Raw genomic sequence first — 22,649 nt, 5'->3', positions numbered from 1 at the left:
TGACTTTCATCTCTCTATGTATCTATCTGTCTATCCACACATATGAAACAATGTCTTTAAAATTCAGGAGTTTCTTCCATGTATGTGAGAGAGAGAGAGAGTGTGTGTAAATTCAAGAGAATTAGACATGGAGATAGGTTCTAATTTGGGTACTGAGATTTTAACACCTATAATGAGAAAGGTGCAACTTCGATACCTGTTAAACAGGAAACTAGAACTGAAGACCCTGAATAAGTCTAGGGCTCTGTAAAACCTTATCAGGAACCAAACTTTCCACCTAAGGCCCAGTGACAAGGAAGTTTGTCTGTGCACGGGGCTATGGAGACAGCAGAAGGCATTCTGGGAGAAGCTGAAACCTCAAACCTAAGCATCATGCAATTATGGATATTTTATCCAGGATATCCCATGTGAAGAAATTTTTGTTACCTGGCTCCTGAAAAATGAAATCCTAGTGAAACTGAAGAATATGAAAATATCTTGCTTCCTGAAAACACATCAATTAGACATATAATATATTTTTAATCAACAAGAATGTCCAGAAAAAAAATGTAAAAAAAAGAAAAAAGACATTTAAGATGATCAAGAACTGCGGCTTTCTTATCACAGATGCTTGCCTAAATAACTGTTAAAATATATACTTAATTAAGAAAAAAAGAAGAATGAAGGGGTAGGATGCAAGAAGCTATGGTGAATGATCAGTAAATATATAGGCAATTATAAAGATGCATTGACTTAAAAATAACAGTTTTTTGTTACAACATTAAAAACAAGTGTAATACTATGCAAAAATAGAGAAAACAGGAGAAGATGTGGCTGAATTTAATATGCTGTAAGATCCTTGCGTTGTTTGAAAGGAAAGTGGAGATGTTAATTAGCTTTGGTTTCATTAGTTGCTGTATGCAAGCTTAAATTTTGAACGTTACTAAAATAATAGACATGGAACTTTTTTTTAAAAAGGCAATGAAAAAAATACAAAATCCAAGAGAAGAAAAAATAAAAACAAATTTATCAGTAGATATGTGTCTATGAATATTTATATTAAATATATATTTATATAGCCTGTTATATATAACATATTTTATAGAAACATATTTATATAACAAATATATTTTATGTATTTATATAAAACATTTGTATAGAAATATATTCAAATATCAGATTGTTATAGTATGTATTACATATAAATTTATGTATATGCAGTATACATATACACACCAGCACAGGAAATATACAGTCATTTCTAAGTAGTGATGGCTTCCGACGAGGAAGAGAAATGGAGTAGCGTAGAGTTTGGAAGAGACAAAGTGACTATTTTAGGTTTCCTTTTTCTTTTTATTCTTTCTTTTCTTTTGAGACAAGGTCTCACTGTGTCACCCAGGCTGGAGTGCAGTGTCGTAGGTCATAACTCAATACAACCCCGAAATCCTGGGCTCAAGAGATCCTCCCACCTCAGTCTCCCTATTAGCTAAGATTATAGGCACATGCCACTATGCCCAGCTAATTTTTTTTAAACTTATTTTTAGTAGAGATGAGGTCTCACTGTTGCCCAGGCTGGTCTTGAACCCCTGGGCTCAAACAATCCTCCTGCCTTGGCCTCCCAAAGTGCTGATACGATAGGTGGGACACTATGTCCGGCCTGTTTTAGATTTCTTTGACACTTTATTTATTTAATAAGTAGGAGGTAAATACAGCAAAATGTTACTGTACCATTTTTTTAAAAAACCTCTGGGTCTGAAGTACCTGGGTTTGAAGAAACTTTCTGCTTATTTGAGGTATTTTTTCAAGTATCCAGTGAACTCTTGATTTTTTAGCTTGTCTTTTTCATTTTACCTCTTTGCAACTTAGGTATGTCTTTGTGCAACACTTCAAGTGTCTACTTTCCTCCACATTTTCTTCATTCTTATTTGTCCTTGCTTTCTACCTACTTTTTTCCCCCCTCTAACCAACACACAATTCTGACCACAACTACTCCTTACACTGCTATCATTTTCCATCCACCACTTCTCCAAATGACAGCTAGGAAAAAAGCAAACTCCACTGTAAAAGGCATTCTGTTAGGTTAGAAGCCATTGCACACAGTCATTGAATATTTATGTTCATGCATCCAAATTTTCTGGAATATGCAGTTGTTTAAAAAAGGGATTCTCTCTATTCTTTATCCTCCCAGGGAGCAGAGACTATACCTCATGTTTGTGTATTTAATTAAAAAGCCCGCTAAACAGCCTCTCTGAGAATAAGTTTCTTCAAGTGTAAAATAGGGATGATTTTTACCATGCAGAGTTGTTTCTTAATATTTAAATAATGTGTACAAGTCACCATGTATGTGATTGATACATTCAGAACTGGGAAAGGTTAAATAGAAGTATGGATTTGATTCTTAGTAAACAAGGAGGATATAGTAGGTCCTACTGTATTTGTTCTCTATAGCATCCATTGGTCAGAAAAAGCCCAGATAGTCTGAAAGAGCTATAATTTCAAAAAATCTTTACAAGTGGATTAAAAAATCCCAGAGAAATCACAGTGAAACTGAAGAATATCTAAGTCAAAGAGAATATGCAAACATCCTCCTCTCTGAAAACACAGCATTCAGACATATAATAGACTTTTAAGCAACAAGAAAGTCCAGAAGAAAATTGTAAACCCAACAACAAAATGTATTGTGAGGAACAACTCTAACAATTCTACTAAATGATAAAAGACCATCTGCATGGAACGCTACCAGGTCAGAAGCTGCAGCAACTTAGCTTTTCTAAATTAATTCTCTGAGGTGCCTGGGAGTTGGGTACATAACACATCACAAAACTCATCTAATCCAAGATTAAGAACACATTTTTCTATGAAACACAGGTGAAGCAACTGAATGCTTTATTAAAAGATGATTAGATATTTAAACAAAATTAGAAAAACTATGCATTTTACTTACTGCTTTACTTACTGTAGCTTTTAAAACACTGGTTCAGCAAGGGGTAGGATAACCATGAAGCTTCCTCCAAGAAACATAGGTCCTGAGTATCTGCATTATTAAGCTGACGTTTGGTACTGCTGAAGCATCTTACCAATAAGCAGCCAAAATAAAAGGAATTGTCAAGGAATGACTTGTGATGGATTTAATGATTGTCTTTCAGGAATTAAGAGTTTTATGATAAACAAATGGAGTCAAGAAATGTGAATAATTAAGTGGTCAAGAGTGCAAAAAGGATGAGTACACTAAAAATTAAACCCAATCATGTTTCAAAAGTTTAATACCATTTTTTATAAAATTGAACTTGCAGTATTGAATACATGAGTTTATATTTTTGAACCTAAATGACCTTTTACACTTAAATAATTATAGATTGCATGCCAGAAAATGGAATTAGGTTGATGCTAATTTAAATATGTACAATGTAATTCAAACATAAATTCTGAAGAATGTAAGAACTAATAGCATGTACGCCAGCTTTCCCATGACCCAGCCTTCTTCCAGTAGAAATACTGTACTATGAGCCATTTTGTCCAGACAAAAAGGCTCTTCTCATAATATTTTTAGCCATATATAGATAAATTTAAAATAGCATAAGAAGAATCTTTCAGAAATAATTGATGGTAAAATATCCTTATTTTTCATTTTGTATATATTTACAAAAGTGTATTTACCTATTTCTGAAAAGAAGAAACATTTAAAATGAAGATAAGCATTATCAAAATAATTGTTTCTTTTATTTACACCATTTTGATAAATAGAATGAAATATCTTACTATAACAGGACCTATATCATGAAAATGCTACAAAAAAGGTCTAGTTTCCACTTGTTATGTAGAGTTATTCAGTTCAATGATCACATTAGGTTTTCCTTTCCAATAGTCATGACATTGGTGGTTTGAAAACGATCTTGGCTTAAATTGACTTTTACTGTCTTTAATGTGAGCTCTTACAACTTCCAGAAATGGAAATAGCAGAGGTTAGGTTTTTATTCATTCAGCAAAATGCATAACTTTTCATTACTGAAAGGCATGTCACGAACATATTGAACAAGTGTTACATGAAATAACTTTGGTAAGAACTACTTCAGGCTGAAATATATGAAGCTGAGATGATTTTGCTTAGAATGATGTATCAAAAAATCAGCAAAAGGAGAAGAAAAGCAATTCTTTATTTTTATCCAAATATATCAGACTTCATAATTTAGTTTCAACAAAAACTTCACCATATATCATCCAAACCAAGACATTGTAAGAGTGAAAGGGAGTGCTACCAATAATTACACAGGTACAACAGGTATAAACTGGAATCTTCCTGGGTAAACTGGGACCTACGATCAACCTAGAAATAAGGGTTAAACTGCAATTACATGCAGAAATTATACCTTTCCCACGCATGTGTGGAAAAGATAAAAAAAAAACACCATTCACTCAGATAAGGTAATTTCAACAACAGTAGCTCTTTCTCATCAGATAGATTTCTGTTCACATATTATCCCTGTCCTAAGCCAGTGACATTTTTCTAAAATAATCAATTTTTACTCCACACAGTTACTTTGCATTATGTTACCCTGTTTTTATTCTTTTTTTTTTTTTAGATGTTGAGATGGAGTCTTGCTCTGTCACCCAGGCTGGAGTACAGTGGCAGAATCTCGGCTCACTGTAACCTCTGCCTCCCAGGTTCAAGCGATTCTCTTGCCTCAGCTTCCCCAGTAACTGGGATTACAGGTGCCTGCCACCATGCCCAGTTAATTTTTGCATTTTTAGTACAGACGGGATTTCACCATGTTGTCCAGGCTGGTCTTGAACTCCTGACCTCAGGTGATGCCCCAACCTCGGCCTCCCAAAGTACTGGGATTACAGGCGTGAACCACTGCGTCAGGCCTGTTTTCTTCTCTTAACTGATACTTTGTCTGAAGTGGTCTTATTTGTTGTTTGTCTCCTCCCCACTCTCCTTCTGGTATACAGTGTTCATGGTGAGCAACAGCCTCCTCTGACTTAGCTATGTCCAAATCCCCAGGAACTAAAAATGCCTACGACATAGAAGGCATGCAAAAATTTTGTTGAAAGTGTGAATACACTTGGAGAGTTTGTTTTTGGCTCTGTCTTCTCGTTGGTACCAAAGACAAATTAAAATGACTCTCCAAAGTAAATTATGGCTCTATTTAGTTTTAAGTTCTTGGACTAAATGATCTATGCACTTTTTTTCCACTGCTGATCAATATACCATGCCCTGTGCACCCCTTTCTCTCTCTGTCACTATTTTGTTTCCTACATCCACAAAATAAGAAAGCTTGGTTATCAATGGGTATAGGGCAGTTCGCTCCATTCACAGTGGATGCACACTCAAGATAGATCATTTTGCCAGTAAGAATTCCCTGGTATATGTTTGCACCTACAGAATTTGGTTGATACAGAGGTAGCCAGAAGGTATTATTATAGTCAATGATTTAAGTGATGTATTAATTTGCCAATAATAAAATTATCACAAAATTGTTAAAAAATAGGAAATAATGAGAGCCCAAACTAGCAATTAATGACTTACATATTAATGAGAACTTTTTAAAATTTGGGGCAGACTTAAATTATAAATACTTAAGTTTTATAGGAAAACCCATGATATTCTGTTAAGGAGCACTTTTACATTTTCATAAAAGTCTCTGCATTCCAAATTTTTATTTTGAAAATGTTCTACTGATCACTAGTTTTGATTCCTGCTTATAAGTCATAAATATCAGACTTCAGGATTAGAAAAAACAGTACTGTTAAAATTATTTGGGTAGACCAGGGATCCAAGACACCAAGAAAATCAGTGTTCACCAAAAAACTGTGTGTAAGATATCTTCAATTTATCTAATTTTAATTTCTCTCTGGTCTGTGCAAAAACTTCCTCCTGAACTATAAGTGACAGGCATGAGATAGGTTCCCCAGGTGAGGAAAAAGTCTATCCTGTTACAACAAATGCCATAAACAAGAAAACAGAATTAAAAAGAGACTCAATTAGACATACATATTTTAAGCATAAATATTTATCATCTGTTTCATTGCACTGTCATGTCTTCTTAAAATGATTGGTCTTTAAAATGGACAAAATTTCCAGAAAAGGAATGAAAATGTTTCCAATTTAGTCAGTTTGAAACAGGGACCATTAATTGTATAACTTCACACAGATTCTGATATATTCAATATAACCTGGCTGCTGTCTAATAACATGATTCAGTGTTTGTTCAGAGCTCATCTTTGTATTAGATCATATACAAAATAGATTTCCAGATTTTAATTAGTCTAGGAAAGGAATAATTCTCAAATTAATCAATAATTATTTCTCCCCAGTACTAGCAACTTTTAAAAATCATAAGAAATGTTCGGTGCTATACTGAGTACTGGTATGCTCTAAAGTTTACAATTTAAACATGTAATGGTTATATTTTTGCAGGGCCATAGATAGCACAAACTTGTGTGATTCTCTCATATAAAATACAATTGAAAGCCTCCCAGGACCTTAAACAGCAGAAAACATTAAATCAGATTTTAAAATGACAAAAATTTAAGGCTAAAATATTTGGTATTAATAATTAATGCCAGTAGCCTTCCTACTCTAATAAAGTAAACATGCACAAGAACTACAACTTTGAACAAAACATCACAATTTTATCAGATATATATGTATGTATGTATGTATGTGTATGTATGTGTATATATATGTATATGTGTGTATACATACACACACACACAGACATATATTTAGTTTTATCGCCCTGAAAACTATTCACTCATGTTTGGCTTAATATATATGTTAGAAATGTCGGGGAGAGTATTTCCCCTTTAAATATATATATATATATATATTTTTCCAGAATATACAATATAAATATGCCATATATAAATCATGCCATAAAACTAAATGCAAAATTTGCACATTATTGCATGCTTGATGTGATAATACATGCCCGTTAATAACTTCCTTATGATGTCCTCCCTCCGTAACTGTTGCTTTCTGCACATTAGCAATACTTGGGAAAGGAAGGGTTCTCAAATATGCTTGTAGAACTGGGAGGAAAATATACTTTCAGATTCCTTAGGGAGAATTACCTCATCGCCAAATATTGGACTATTACTAAATCAAACATTAAATAATGCCTAAGGGAGTGCTTTGTTATGTGAAGCGATCAGAGTTCATTTTTCTTAATTTGGCTGGAAGGTTCCCTTCCATCCTAGCTGCTCCTCCAGCCATCTTTTGAAGCTTTGGTGGCAAATCAGCCACAGACTGGCTCATGGGATCAGATAACATCTTGGTGGTTTTAGATACCAGTTTTTCTTCTGAGTTGCCCGGAACTGAACTTATTCGTTGAAGTTTCATGGGCAAGTCTCCCAAGCTGTAGGCTTTTTCTGAAGTTGTAGAACTCATCCTCAAGAGTTTTTTGGGAAAGTCTTCTCTTCCAGTAATTTTCTGCAGCTTAGATGGTAGTTTTGTAGTAATATCATCTAGTCCATCTAAGCATTCCACAGAATTATGTCTTTCTTTGCTGTTAGTTATGGCTGGTGCTATTAAAGGGGATGACATGAGAAGCATTTCCTCCTGCTCTTTCACACTGTAAGGTGGGGTGGGGACTTCAAATGTTGCATGGAACTGGGAGTAATCAACTTTAAAGAATCCCTCTTCTAAGGAAATTACAGGAAAAAAACGGTGACCCCAAAGAACTTCATCTTCAGTATATGATGTTCGAGCTTGACAAGTCATCCCTACAAGAAAAGAGAAAATTCTTGATAAATTATACATAGTGGAAGCACATGTAAAGCTGGTTTGGCCTAAATAATTCATTTCACTTTCTTATCTAGGTTTTGGACTGTTTATCTGAAGCCTGAATAATAGAATAGATTAAAAGTTGTACTCTAAGTTAATAGCTTTGATACATAGAAGGACGATGCGTCATTACATAAATATTAACCACAAACCAAAAGCAGAAGTAGCATAGAATAATTTCAGAACATACGTGTCCCTATAAGGAGATAAGTGGAAAAATTATGTAACAATTTTTCATCATTTAAGAAACAGTGTCATAAATAAAGCAAATCTGACATTGAATCTAAACTTTAATACTGTGTAAACTTAGAAAATATATTTAACTGAGTATCACTTTATTCTTCTGCAGAGTAAAGCACTGTCAACAACACCTGTCTCACAATGTTGCTGTGACCATGAAATAACACATACAGAAATGTAAAATTTGTCATATAATATCTACAATAGGTGACTCCGTTAATGAGAGCTTACCTTTTTCTCTTTACCTAGCAAAGGCTTGCTATGGGGCGGGGGGCGGGGGGCAGGAGGACAAAAGGTAACTCTCCCAAGTATTTGCTAAACCAATAAAAGGTAGTAATATTTACATGCTAGAAAAAGAAAAGCCATTTTGGTGGTTCCATTCTTTTGCATCTGTAAGGCCAGAATAAACTTTTGCTCAAGTTTCAGAAATCCATATGCTAAAATCAGTGATCTGGGCCATGTGATGTATCAAGTTGCACTCTTGCTCTAGGAATATCTGGACCCGGATGCTGGCTATCAGATGTAAATTTTTTCAGTTTATCAATTATGTTCCTTGAATATCATTTGCCTCATGGTATTCTAATTTACTCAATTTTGTTCTCTTCATAAATCATTTATTTCGATTGTGTTACAATCAAATCAGTCAACTTGTGAATATTCATTTTGTGAAGACTGGAAGTACAGGAATAAATTAAAAACATGTATCAAGTTTCTGTCTCATGTTAGTCAAAAGACATGATTTTCTGTAAGTAGTAAAATTCACCAATTTCTCTACTTTAATAGAAGTCTATCAGACTTCTATTAAAGGCTATTAAAATGTAAGATAATGATGAATTTTAAAAATCATCCCTTCAATAATTAAGTGTAATTTAAATAAATGATGATAGTTTTTCTTCATTCATTTCAATTCTCCCCCATCCATTATAAGTAATTTCTATTGTTTTTGAGCGTGGCATAGTTTGGAGGAAGGGATGTCTGTCTTTTTTCTAACTGACTAGCAATCACACATACAATACATATAGATAATTAGGATATAATGCGTAATTAAGAAGCCACATTTGAATCCTTGCAAAATCTTGCCTTATGAAAATTGTTGGATATTACCAAAGAATTAGTTACCACTATATACTATTTTTTATGACAGCTTTAAAATAAACTCATGTAGAAAATTAGTATCTATCATGTGACTAGCACTGTGTTAGGTGCTCTCTCTCTTCTTCCCTCTTTTTTTTTTTTTCCATTCTAATCCTTAGTATGGTCCTGTTAAGAAGATATTCTTGTATGTATTTTAAAAACAAGGAATTTAGTGCTCAGAGAGGTTAAGTCTCTTGACCTTTCTTGAGCACAGATCTAATAAGCTATAGAGAAAAAATGTATCATCCTATTTATGTGTGTGTGTGTGTGTGTGTAATTGTCATTGTTATTTTACTTTGCTGTAATGTCTCTAATATTTTAGTTAGGAATGCAGTTATCACTTAAACTCTGTAATGGTGCAAATCTGACCATGATCAAATATCCGTGTTTATAATCAATTTTATGTGAGGAATAGCTCCAGAAACATTTATATATAAGACAATAAAATGAGTTTTAAAATATTAAGTGTAAACACACACATAGCAGCATTCCGTATTTTCTAATAACTTTCTGGCCTCTAAGTATTTCATAAGAAAAATCATAGATTATCACTTAATCAGGAAAAATAAACGTATTTCCTGATGTATCTACTTGGTTTTATTTTGAGAAATTTAAAGATAAAGAAAAGTATCTAGAATAAAGAATAAATATCTGATGTTATTGTTAAGAAATAATAAAACAAATAATGTGGAAGTGCCTTATATTTTCTCCCTAAAAGCAACCACTGTCATTTTAAGTCTTTCCCATCCAAGACATTAATTTAAATTTGAGAAAAAAGACTATATTTTTACTAAGTGATAATACTGCCTTACAATCTTTTTTATTTTTTTGTTTTCAAGATGAGGTCTCTGTCGCCCAGGCTGCAGTGCAATGGCACGATCTCAGTTCATTGCAGCCTCAACCTCCCTGGGATCAGGTGATCCTCCCACCTCGGCCTCCCAAGTAGCTGTATTTTTTTGTAGAGACAGGGTTTTGCCATGTTACTCAGGCTCATTTTGAACCCAGCCATTTTTTTAATTTTAAAAACTTCTTTCATTGAAAATTGATGTCAGGCAGAATTATCCTAAGTGAGGTCACATACTTAATATCATTCAGTGTCTTAAAATGTAAGGAAAGTTTGTAAGTTTGTCCTTTGATTAATATAAATACATATTAACATCAAGTTAAAGTAAATTCAGGTTATGAAGTCTGTTCAATTATTTCTAACAATCACAAAGTAAATTTTGAAATAAAATTTGATGATATCGCCATCTTAGCCCATTTCATTTTGGTGATCTTTTTTTTTTTACATTGGGAAAATAATATTAAATAAGAAATCAAAATTTTGCCCCTGCTTTTACCATGACAATTGGGAAAATAAAGTCTTATAAAATGTTAACACTGGGAAAACAGGCCATCAATTATTAAGTTACTTAAAGTGCTACGACATCTACAGTGGAAACGTGTGTTCAAATGTTTGTTGGCATTAAAATACTTGTAATCATTGTTACTGAAATGCCAATGCATGATTTCGACTGAAAAGGAAGGTGGAGAATCTATTTTACTATATAAAATTAACTTTACTTATTTTCCCAGCAAACTCACATACATGAGGCAACATCTGAAACATAATTAAAAAGTTTATGAATTTGGCTGTCAATGTCACTATTAAATAGCTTGTGAAAATTACCTAAAGCTCTCTCGCCCTGTTTTCTCGTTTATAAATTAGGCATAACAACATATCTTCTCTTAGAAACCTACTGAGAGTTTGAAAGTAAAAGACATAGAACCTTGCTTGCTGTGTAGGCAATGCCCATTAATGACTAGTGTTTTTATTGTTCTATACTAGTCACTTGCATTTCCTGTTCTTCCTGAAAATTAGTAAGGTGACTTAATATGTGTGAGAAATTTTTACATTTTTGTAATTTATCCCATATGAGTAATATAGAAAATTAAGAATTAAGTTTAAAAGTCACTGGCTATGATATAACATTCTTTTTTTTTTTTCCAGATGGGATCTTGTCCTGCCACCCAGGCTGGAGTGCAGTGGTGGGATCACAGCTCACTGTAGCCTCAAACCCCTGGGCTCAAGCAATCTTCTTGCCTGTTGCTCCCAAGTAGCTGGTATTACAGGCATGAGCCACCAAGTCTGGCTAATTTTTAATTTTTTGTAGTGATGGGGTCTCACAAAAGGCTGCTCTCAAATTCCTGGCATCAAGTGATCCTCTCAGTTCAGCCTCCCAAATCCCAGGCTGCTCTCAAATTCCTGGCATCAAGTGATCCTCCCACCTGAACCTCCCAAAGTGCTGGAATTACAGGTATAAGCCATTATGCCCAGCCAGTAATTTGCTTTTAAAATTGTCAGACAATTAAACATTCAAAATATTTAAAAATATAGAAAAAAGTTATATTACTCATATTTCCAGCTTTTAGGGTTTCTCAACATTTTCCACCTAACTATCCCTAATAGCAGAGGAGACTAAGTATGGACATATGGGGTGTATTAAAAGGCTTGCAGCAAGCAGAATGGCTAAAATCAATGTTAATACTATGTTAAACATGCCAAGAACATTTGCCAGCACCTTAACCTTTGTTTGTTTTTCTACTGTTCCTGTCCTACTTTCATTAGATGTAGGTACCCAAATAGCAGACATTTCCAATTCACAATCATAGTTTTAAAATCTGGTTTCATCTCAGGTTTTATGAATTTGCAATCAATACATGGATAAGGATATGGAAGATTTATAAATTGGATAACAGAAAAATGTCTATGTTTGCCAATCTGCATCTTAGACAATGAACTAAGATAAATATAATTGAGAGAGTACTTCTTTTTGCAAAAGTTATCCCAAAATGGTGATGAAAAAATAAAATGCAAATTTCAACTGAGAAGATTTAAAGTAGATATCATTATGGTTTCTAAGAACATGCATGTATCATTTCATTCTTCCTTCTAGAATTAGAATGCTTTATATTTCTTATTCTAATTAAAGTTATTTTAAAATAATCCATGCTTAGATTCATAACTGGAAATGCCATTTGAATTAAAATAAATGCAAGTGACTACTATTATTCAAAGGGTACTATGCGATTGCACCTCTTAGCCAGCAACACAACTGTTTGCATGTTTTAACCAGATTCCAGACTTGAACAAATGTGGTGAAAATCAACACGAGCTCATCTCTGTGGAAACTGGCAAAGCAACAGATGCTGCTACTGGAAATAGCTGGAACTTTTGAATCCTTAGATAAAAAAAATTTTGTATAAAGAAAAAAAAGATTTATTCTGTGCATTGCATTGCAATATTCACAGATTTAAAAGGGTATATATTACTGTTTAGTGTAATTTATTCCAGTATCAGCATGTCCATTTAAAATGGTAGAAGCAACATAGTCTAACCTCTTTATTTTTGACATTTTCCTTTCCTGACTCTGCCTTTAAACTGAACTAAGTTCATCCTTTTAACTGAATTAAACATTCATTCAAAGAACAGATCTGTGGAAGGTTTTAAAGTGAAAATGACAAAGTGAGTTGTTATTTGACAAGTCCTTAATTAAACTTTCAGGATATCTCTAACTCAGTTATTTTCCATTGTTTCTCCTAGCTGGAGATGGTGGATGTGTCACTCACACAAAAGGGGCACAATATGGTTAAAAACAATATAACTACAGGCCAATAGGGAATGTCTGAATGCTGTGACACAGAAAGTATCACACAATCAATAACTTCTGCACATGGAGGCTTTATCTAAACCTTACCCAATATAGATGTGTTTGGGGGAGGTTGGGGGAGAGAAGAAAGGGAAGGAGGAAAGATGGATAGAAGGATAAAGAGAATCAGAGCCAGAGAGAGAAAGAGAGAGGAGAGAGAGCAAAAGAGCATTCTCCTGTAATGGTGGCTGTGGCTGTGTTTTGTCACACATACGTTAAACAAAAGCAGAAAAAAAAAAAAGCAAATCCCCTTCAGTTAAGCCATGTGGTAATAATGTCTCTATAGGATTATATGTCAAGTATCTCTCTAAACACTATTTACGAGTTGTCTTTAATCCTCACAACTCCTCGAGGAAGAGACTGTTATCCCCCTTCCTGTTTTCTAGAGGTGGAAACTGAGTCACAGAGGGATACAAGATAGTAGGATCCCATAAAGTTGAAGCAGCTGGAAATTGAACATAAGAAATCAGGCTTGAGGATTCATGCTCTTAATCCTGTCTCTCTATCAAGTAGTACCGTGTAGGCAAAAGAAGAAACAAAAGAGAGTTTAGCACTAGTAATATAATTAATGAATATTCAAATTAAAGTGTCAACTTTTGGGTACAAGAGCATCAAGTCTGTGATTTTGTGGTCAAGGGGACCAGAGGTGACACAATAAAAATAAAAGCAAGTGATGAAAGAAATGAACCTTTCTTCAGGGATGAACACCAGAGGCACTCTGCACAACTCCCTGGAGTAAGTACTGTGGTGTCAGACAACCATGGGGCCGCGTCCCAGCTCTAGCACCTATGCTGTTTAACTTTGGGACGGTGCTTTGCTTCTCTGAACCCCCGTTTTCCCAATCTTGATAATAATAATAACAATAGTACTTGTATTCTAGGATAATTGGAATAATTTTATGAGCTATTGTATGCAATGTGTTTAGCAAATGTCTTAATATTAGTGATATTTATTGTAGCTGCTATTACATGTGGAAAAAGTATGGGAAACCAATTGATGAGTGAATTTTTAAGAATTAAAATAATGAATGAATCATCTTCCTACTGGATGGGAAAAATAAATATTCGCTCATGTGACTGTTGGTTAAAATTGCTAATTATAAACATAAAAATCATAGTGGTGATAATAATTACATGTTGAGTAACAATGTACCAAGTAGTGTGCTATATATAGGTTTTATATATTTCATCTCACTATCTCATAAAGGCAAAACTATAAATAAGATTTTATTATTTTCATATTTCCAGGAGAAGGATAGAGCTTGAAATTTCAAGTAACAGAGAGTAAACAGCAGAGCTAAGTCCAGAACTCATACTGATTCCCAAACCTAAGCTCTTAACAAATAACTTTACTATCTAATGACTTCCTTAGTGAAAGCATATTAAACCGAAACATAGAATTAAAAATTAATATTATTTGTACAAATATATACAGGTGGTATATGTGTATGTGTATATACATATATTTGAGTTATTAGTTATTAAGTAAATTGTACACTGTTCATTTCTAGTGTGGGATCCAGATTTCTTAATTACTTTCCTGAATAAACAAAACCTTTTGGTATCACTAGAAGGATCTGAAGCAAAGAGATTCTATAGGACAATGCTAGCTGATATTCTGGTATCCACAGTAAGCAGGTCATATCAGCCCTAGAGGCCAGTTGCAGAGAGGATAAAGCATCGGTTTTAATGCCAGATGCACCTAACATCAAACACTGAATCCCAGCTCCACCAGTAATTAATACGTGACCTTAAAAAAACTAATACATCTCTTTAAGCTTTAGTTTCATTATCTGTAAATTAAGGCCCACCCTAATTTCACATGAAGATTGTGAGAATTAAATGAAATTAAGTGACATATGTGAACTACATGCACAATAAATATTGATAATTTTTTCCCAGAAGAATCCTTAAATACAGGCTATATGACTACAACTTTAATTTACACAGGCACATACACAGAAGAAAAAAACCTGAAAATTTAACCAAATAACATATTAGTTTTTTTCCCTAAATCTATTCTATTATTTTCTTCAAATTGGTAGTTGTTTCAATAAATGAATCAGCTAATAGCGTAGCATGCAGAGCATGTTGTATATCACCATGCTCTTAGTCCACTCTACATATTGCCCTGAGGATTACTAAATGAGGACTATAGCTGTTTCTTCTCTAAGGTACTTCCAAAATTTCACCCATCTCCCAAGATATATTAACTATAACACTAACTTGGCATTCTCTGCATGTTCTCTATTGCGTTGTACTGAGCTGAACCCAAATGCAAAGTATAAACTTTCTGAAGAAGCTTATGATGTTTTTATTTTTAAATCTTGTTTATAAAACACAAAGACGCTGTATACAATACAGTTCAACAATATAAGGTTACTGGCAACAGGCTCTTTTGAGATATAGGTTGCAAAATCATTAAGAATACATAAATTGCTTCTAGAAACTGCAGTTTTCAAAAAGATGGAATCTCTTTATCTCCACATATTCTGCTCAAAATAGACTTTTAGTGAGGAGTAGAAGGTTCTGGCATGCATTCAACTCAATATTATCCTCTATTATTTACAAGCACTTGGTCTTACAACGTGTTCTCAGACATCAGTTTGCCACTACTGTTCAAGCTAGGTCAAAGAATTTTAAAAAACTAAAAATACAAAAGAAGAAAAGCCCAGTTACATTTGTCAGAAAATAAAGCTTCAGTAAGAATTTTATAAACAAATATTTCAAATACAATACTTAAGGTTTCTAAATTCCCAGAACAAAAGAAAAAACAGATTTTTAGCAATGATTAACAGAACACAACGTTAGATGTTCTAAAAGGAAGATAAGTGCAGATGCTAAAGGTTCACGGTCAGGTAGAAAACATGACAGAAACTTCACAATCGTATTGCTGAAAATAGATTTAGGAGAGACAGGGAAAAATTAAGCAAAAAAACATGGGCTTTGAATATAAACTTGAGATTGTTCCTGTTTGGATATCTCACTGTTAGTAAGACCTTGGGCATGTTACAATTATCCGAACCTTGATTGCTATAAAATATGGGTAGTAGTACCATATAAAATATATAATGTATATGGTTATTGTGACTATAAATGATATAACCTAATTATGGGCCTACTATATTAGCTGGTAAATAATAAAGGTTCAATCATTGATCACTATTATCAGTCATGATTATTAAGTTTCCAATTAATTAAAAGATTAGTTCAGATATATTTTAAATAATTCTTTAGTGATCATCTAATTTCTCAGAAACAGATCAATGCATAGAATAATTTTCACTAAGTTAATTTCTGGCAATTTGATACAGACTATGTTGTCTATATTTATCTGGAATACGAGGAAGTGTATATAAACTGAGTAAAACAAACATGAGGAACTGAGCCCAATTTACTATCACTGTCAACCTGGCCTGCTCTGAACAAATTTGACTTAACTTTGTAGTAACTAACTTTGTAGTAACTACTTTCTTCAAAATATAATTGATTTATCTGCTGTGTTGACAAAGCACTACCTTTAACTCTCTACTCTTACTTCAATTAGAAGCATTGCAGAATTTGCCAAATTCACTTTCTTTCTTTCTTTTTTTTTTTTTTCTGAGACAGAGTCTCACTGTGACGCCCAGGCTGGAGTGCAGTGGCACCATATTGGCTCACTGCAACCTCCACCTCCCAGGTTCAAGTGATTCTCCTGCCTCAGCCTCCTGAGTAGCTAGGACTACAGGCACATGCCACCATGCCCAGCTAATTTTTGTGTTTTCAGTAGAGAAGGGGTTTCACCATACTGACCAGGCTAGTCTTGAACTTCTGATCTCAAGTGATCCACCCGCCTCAGCCTCCCAAAGTGTTGAGATTACAGGCGTGAGCCACCGCACACAGCCCAAATTCACTTTCAACTGATTATTATTACTTAATAATAATCGAACAGTGGAACAGTGGAAATGTCCCAGTCTCCTCACACCTTTTTCTGCTTTCTCCTTATGATATTTATTAAAGCATGTTTCTTTGCATTGTTAATTATAGAATAAAAGCAATAGCTGCCTAAATAAATTCATGCTATTGTTTTCCCCAGTAAGATACAATTTTTAGCTTTCAAAATATCTTTACTATCTAACTACAATATAATATAACTATTGTTGAAAGATACTCCATAAGACTGACATCAGAAAAGATATTTTTCAGGCCCAGTGTGGTGGCTCACACCTGTAATCCCAGCACTTTGGGAGGCCAAAGTGGATGGATCACTTGAGTTCAGGAGTTCGAGACCAGCCTAAACAACATGTTAAAACCCCATTTCTACTAAAAATATAAAAATCAGCCAAGCGTGGTGGCACGTGTCTCTAATCCCAGCTACTTGGGAGGCTGAGGCATCAGAATCGCTTGAACCCAAGAGGCAGAGGTTGCAGTGAGCTGAGATTATGCCACTGCATTCCAACCTGGCAGACCTTGCAGACTCTGTCTCAAAAAATACATTTTTTTTTTTCAAAAGAAAAATAGAACAAATTTCTGGCTTAAGGCATTCCAAAATGGCCGAATAGGAACAGCTCTGGTCTATAGCTCCCAATGTGATCGACGCAGAAGATGGGTGATTTCTTCATTTCCAACTGAGGTACCTGGTTCATGTCATTGGGACTGGGTGGATAGTGGGTCTAGCCCACAGAGGGTGAGTTGAAGCAGGACAGGATGTTGCCTCACCCAGGAAACGCAAGGAGTTGGGGGATTTCACTTTCCTAGCTGTGGGAAGCTGCGACAGACTACCTGGAAGTGCCCAAATACTGCACTTTTCCAAAGCTCTTAGCAACCAGCAGACAAGGTGATTCTCTCCTGTGCCTGGCTTGGTGGGTCCCACGCCCACAGAGCCTTGCTCACTGCTAGCACAGCAGTGTGAGATCAATCTGCGAGGCGGCAGCCTGGCTCGGGGAAGGGCATCTGCCATTGCTGAGACTTGAGTAGATAAACAAAGGGGCCGGGAAGCTTGAACTGGGCAGAGCCCACCACAGCTCAACAAGGCCTACTGCCTCTAGACTCCACCTCTGTGGGCAGGGCATAGCTGAACAAAAGGCAGCAGACAACTTCTGCAGACTTAAACATCCCTGTTTGAAAGCTCTGAAGAGAGCAGTGGTTCTCTCAGCACGGCGTTTGAGCTATGAGAATGTACAGACTGCCTCCTCAAGTGGCTCCCTGAACCCTGTGTAGCCTGACTGGGAGACACCTCCCAGTAGGGGCTGAGAGCCACCTCACAGAGGCGGCTACCCCTCTGGGACAAAGCTTCCAGAGGAAGAATCAGGCAGCAATATTTACTGTTCTGCGATATTTGCTTTTCTGCAGCCTCTGCTGGTGATACCCACGCAAACAGGGTCTGGAGTGGATCTCCAGCAATCTCCAACAGACCTGCAGCTGAGGGGCCTGACTGACAGAAGGAAAACTAACAAACAGAAAGGAATAGCATCATCATCAACAAAAAGGTCATCTACACCAAAACCCCATCTGTAGCTCACCAACATCAAAGACCAAAGGTAGATAAAACCACAAACATGGGGAGAAACCATAGCAGAAAAGCTGAAACTTCTAAAAATCAGAGGGCCTCTTCTCCTCCAAAGGATTGCAGCTCCTCGCCAGCAATGGAACAAAGCTGGAGGGAAAATGACTTTGATAAGTTGACAGAAGTAGGCTTCAGAAGGTCGGTAATAACAAACTTCTCTGAGCTAAAGGGGGATGTTCGAACCCAATGCAAGGAAGCTAAAAACCTTGAAAAAAGATTAGACAAATGGGTAACTAGAAAAAAAACAGTGTAGAGGAGACCTTAAAAGACCTGATGGAGGTGAAAACCATGGCATGAGAACTTCGTGACACATGCACAAGCTTCAGTAGCTGATTTGATCAAGTGGAAGAAAGGGTATCAGTGATTGAAGATCAAAATAATGAAATAAAATGTGAAGATAAGGTTAGAGAAAAAAGAATAAAAAGAAACTAACAAAGCCTCCAACAAATATGGGACTATGTGAAAAGACCAAATCTACATTTGATTGGTGTACCTGAAAGTGATGGGGAGCATGGAACCAAGTTGGAAAACACTCTTCAGGATATTACCCAGGAGAACTTCCCCAACCTAGCAAGGCAGGCCAACATTCAAATTCAGGAAATACAGAGATCACCACAAAGATACTCCTTGAGAAGAACAACACCAAGACACATAATTGTCAGATTCACCAAGGCTGAAACAAAGGAAAAAATGTTAAAGGCAGCCAGAGAAAAAGGTCGAGTTACCCACAAAGGGAAGCCCATCAGACTAACGGTGGATCTCTCAGCAGAAACTCTACAAGTCAGAAGAGTGTGGGGGCCAATATTCAACATTCTTAAAGAAAAGAATTTTAAACCCAGAATTTCATATCCAGCCAAACTAAGCTTCATAAGTGAAGGAGAAATAAAATCCTTTACAGACAAGCAAATGCTGAGAGATTTTGTCACCACCAGGCCTGCCCTACAAGAATTCCTGAAGGAAGCACTAACATGGAAAGAAATAACCAGTACAAGTCACTGCAAAAACTGACCAAATTGTAAAGATCATTGATGCTATGAAGAAACTGCATCAATTAATGGGCAAAATAACCAGTGAACATCATAATGACAGGATCATACTGACACATAACAATATTAACCTTAAATGTAAATGGACTACCTGCCCCAGCTAAAAGACTCAGACTGGCAAATTGGAGAGAGTCAAGACCCATCAGTGTGCTGTATTCAGGAGACCCATCTCATGTGTAAAGACGCACATAGGCTCAAAATAAAGGGATGGAGGAAGATCCACCAAGCAAATGGAAAGAAAAAAAAAAAAAAGCAAGGGTTGCAATCCTAGTCTCTGATAAAACAGACTTCAAACCAACAAAGATCAAAAGAAACAAAGAAGGTCATTACATAATGGTAAAGGGATCAATTCAAGAAGAAGAGCTAACTATCCAAAATATATATGCATCCAATACAGGAGCACCCAGATTCATAAAGCAAGTCCTTAGAGACCTACAAAGAGACTTAGATTCCCATACAATAATAATGGGAGACTTTAACACTCCACTGTCAATATTAGACATATCAACGAGACAGAAGGCTAACAAGGATATCCAGGACCTGAACTCAGCCCTGCAACAAGCAGACCTAATAGACATCTACAGAACTCTCCACCCCAAATCAACAGAATACACATTCTTCTCAGCACCACCTCACATTTATTCTAAAATTGACCACATAATTGGAAGTAAACCACTCCTCAGCAAATGTGAAAGAATAGAAATCACAACAAACTGTCTCTCAGACCACAGTGCAATCAAATTAGAACTCAGGATTAATAAACTCCCTCAAAACTGCACAACTACATGGAAACTGAACAACCTGCTCCTGAATGACTACTGGGTAAATAACGAAATGAAGGCAGAAATAAAGATGTTCTTTGAAACCAATGAGAACAAAGACAAAATGTACCAGAATCTCTGGGACACATTTAATGCAATGTGTACCCAGGGCCTGCCGTGGGGTGAGGGGAGGGGGGAGGGATAGCATTAGGAGATATACCTAATGTAAATGACGATTTAATGGGTGCAGCACACCAACATGGCACATGTATACATATGTAACAAACCTGCATGTTGTGCACATGTACCCTAGAACTTAAAGTATAATTAAAAATAAATAAATAAATATAAATAAAGCAATGTGTAGAGGGAAATTTATACCACTAAATGCCCACAAGAGAAAGCTGGAAAGATCTAAGATCGACACCCTAACATCACAATTAAAAGAACTAGAGAAGCAAGAGCAAACACATTCAAAAGCTAGCAGAAGGCAAGAAATAACTAAGATAAGAGCAGAACTGAAAGAGATAGAGACACAAAAAACCCTTCAAAAAATCAATGAATCCAGGAGCCGCTTTTCTGAAAGATCAACAGAATTGATAGACAGCTAGCAAGACTAATAAAGAAGAAAAGAGAGAAGAATCAAATAGACGCAATAAAAAATGATAAAGGGGATATAACCATCGATCCCATAGAAATAAAACTACCACCAGAGACTACTATAAACACCTCTACACAAATAAACTAGAAAATCTAGAAGAAACAGATAAATTCCTGGACACATACACCCTCCCAAGAGTAAACCAGGAAGAAGTTGAATCTCTCAATAGACCAATAACAGGCTCTGAAATTGAGGCAATAGCTAATAGCGTACCAACTAAAAAAAGTCCTGGACCAGATGGATTCACAGCTGAATTCTACCAAAGGTACAAAGAGGAGCTGGTACCATTCCTTCTGTAACTATTCCAATCAACAGAAAAAGAGGGAATCCTCCCTAACTCATTTTATAAGGCCAACATCATATTGATATGAAAGCCTGGCAGAGACACAACAAAAAAAGAGAATTTTAGACTAATATCCCTGGTGAACATCGATGCTAAAATCCTCAAGAAAATACTGGTAAACCAAATCCAGCAGCACATCAAAAAGCTTATGCACCTCAATCAAGTCAGTTTCATCCCTGGGATGCAAGGCTGGTTCAACATTATGCAAATCAATCAGTATAATCCATTACACAAACAGAACCAATGACAAAAACCAAATGATTATCACAATAGATGCAGAAAAGGCCTTTGACAAATTCAACAGCCTTCATGCTAAAAACTCTCAATAAACTAGGTATTGATGGAACGTATGTCGAAATAATAAGAGCTATTTATGAAAAACCCACAGCCAATATCATACTGTACAAGCAAAAAATGGAAGCATTTCCTTTGAAAACTGGCACAAGACAAGGATACCCTCTCTCACCACTCCTATTCAACATAATGTTGGAAGTTCTGGCCAGGGTAATAAGGCAAGAGAAAGAAATAAAGGGTGTTCAATTAGTAAATGAAGAAATCAAATTGTCCCTGTTGCAGATGACATGATTGCATATTTAGAAAACCCCATCGTGTCAGCCAAAAATCTCCTTAAGCTGATAAGCAACTTCAGCAAAGTCTCAGGATACAAAATCAATGTGCAAAAATCACAAACTCACAGCCAATATCATACTAATTGGGCAAAAGCTGGAAGCATTCCCTTTGAAAACCAGCACCAGACAAGGATGTCCTTTCTCACCACTCCTATTCAATATAGTGTTGGAAGTTCTGGCCAGGGCAATCAGGCAAGAGAAAAAAATAAAGGGTATTCAATTAGGAAAAGAGGAAGTCAAATTGTCCCTGTTTGCACATGACATGATTGTATATTTAGGAATCCCATCGTCTCAGCCCAAAATCTCCTTAAGCTGATAAGCAACTTCAGCAAAGTCTCAGGATACAAAATCAATGTGCAAAAATCACAAGCATTCCTATATACCAGTAACAGACAAACAGCCAAATCATGAGTGTACTCCCATTCACAATAGCTTCAAGGAGAATAAAATACCTAGGAATCCAACTTACAAGGGATGTGAAGTACCTCTTCAAGGAGAACTACAAACCACTACTCAACGAAATAAAAGAGGACACAAACAAATGAAAGAATATTCCATGCTCATGGATTGGAGAATCAATATCATGAAAATGGCCATACTACCCAAAGTACTTTATAGCTTCAATGCCATCCCCATCAAACTACCAATGACTTTCTTAACAGAATTGGAAAACAAAACAAAACAAACAAAGAAACAAAAAACTACTTTAAAGTTTATATGGAACCAAAAAAGAGCCCGCATTGCCAAGACAATCCTAAGCCAAAAGAACAAAGCTGGATGCATCATGCTAGCTGACTTCAAACTCTACTACAAGGCTACAGTAACCAAAACAGCATG

At 35.6% G+C, this 22,649-nt stretch overlaps 1 protein-coding gene across 1 annotated transcript in view; it reads right to left on the bottom strand.

Moving 5' to 3' along the window:
- Positions 1-4,114: 4,114 nt before the first annotated feature.
- Positions 4,115-22,649, bottom strand: part of KCNJ3 (potassium inwardly rectifying channel subfamily J member 3) — a 159,369-nt gene continuing 140,834 nt past the window's right edge. The window contains exon 3 of the mRNA XM_003907486.5: positions 4,115-7,704. Coding sequence (XP_003907535.1) covers positions 7,118-7,704 — 587 coding nt within the window. The 3' untranslated portion in view covers positions 4,115-7,117. The remainder of the gene's footprint in view (positions 7,705-22,649) is intronic.

Source organism: Papio anubis, chromosome 10 (genome assembly GCF_008728515.1).
Source record: "Papio anubis isolate 15944 chromosome 10, Panubis1.0, whole genome shotgun sequence".
Lineage (NCBI taxonomy): Eukaryota > Metazoa > Chordata > Mammalia > Primates > Cercopithecidae > Papio > Papio anubis.
The sequence above is the reverse complement of the archived record's forward strand: the minus strand, read 5'-3'. Positions and strand labels throughout refer to the sequence as shown.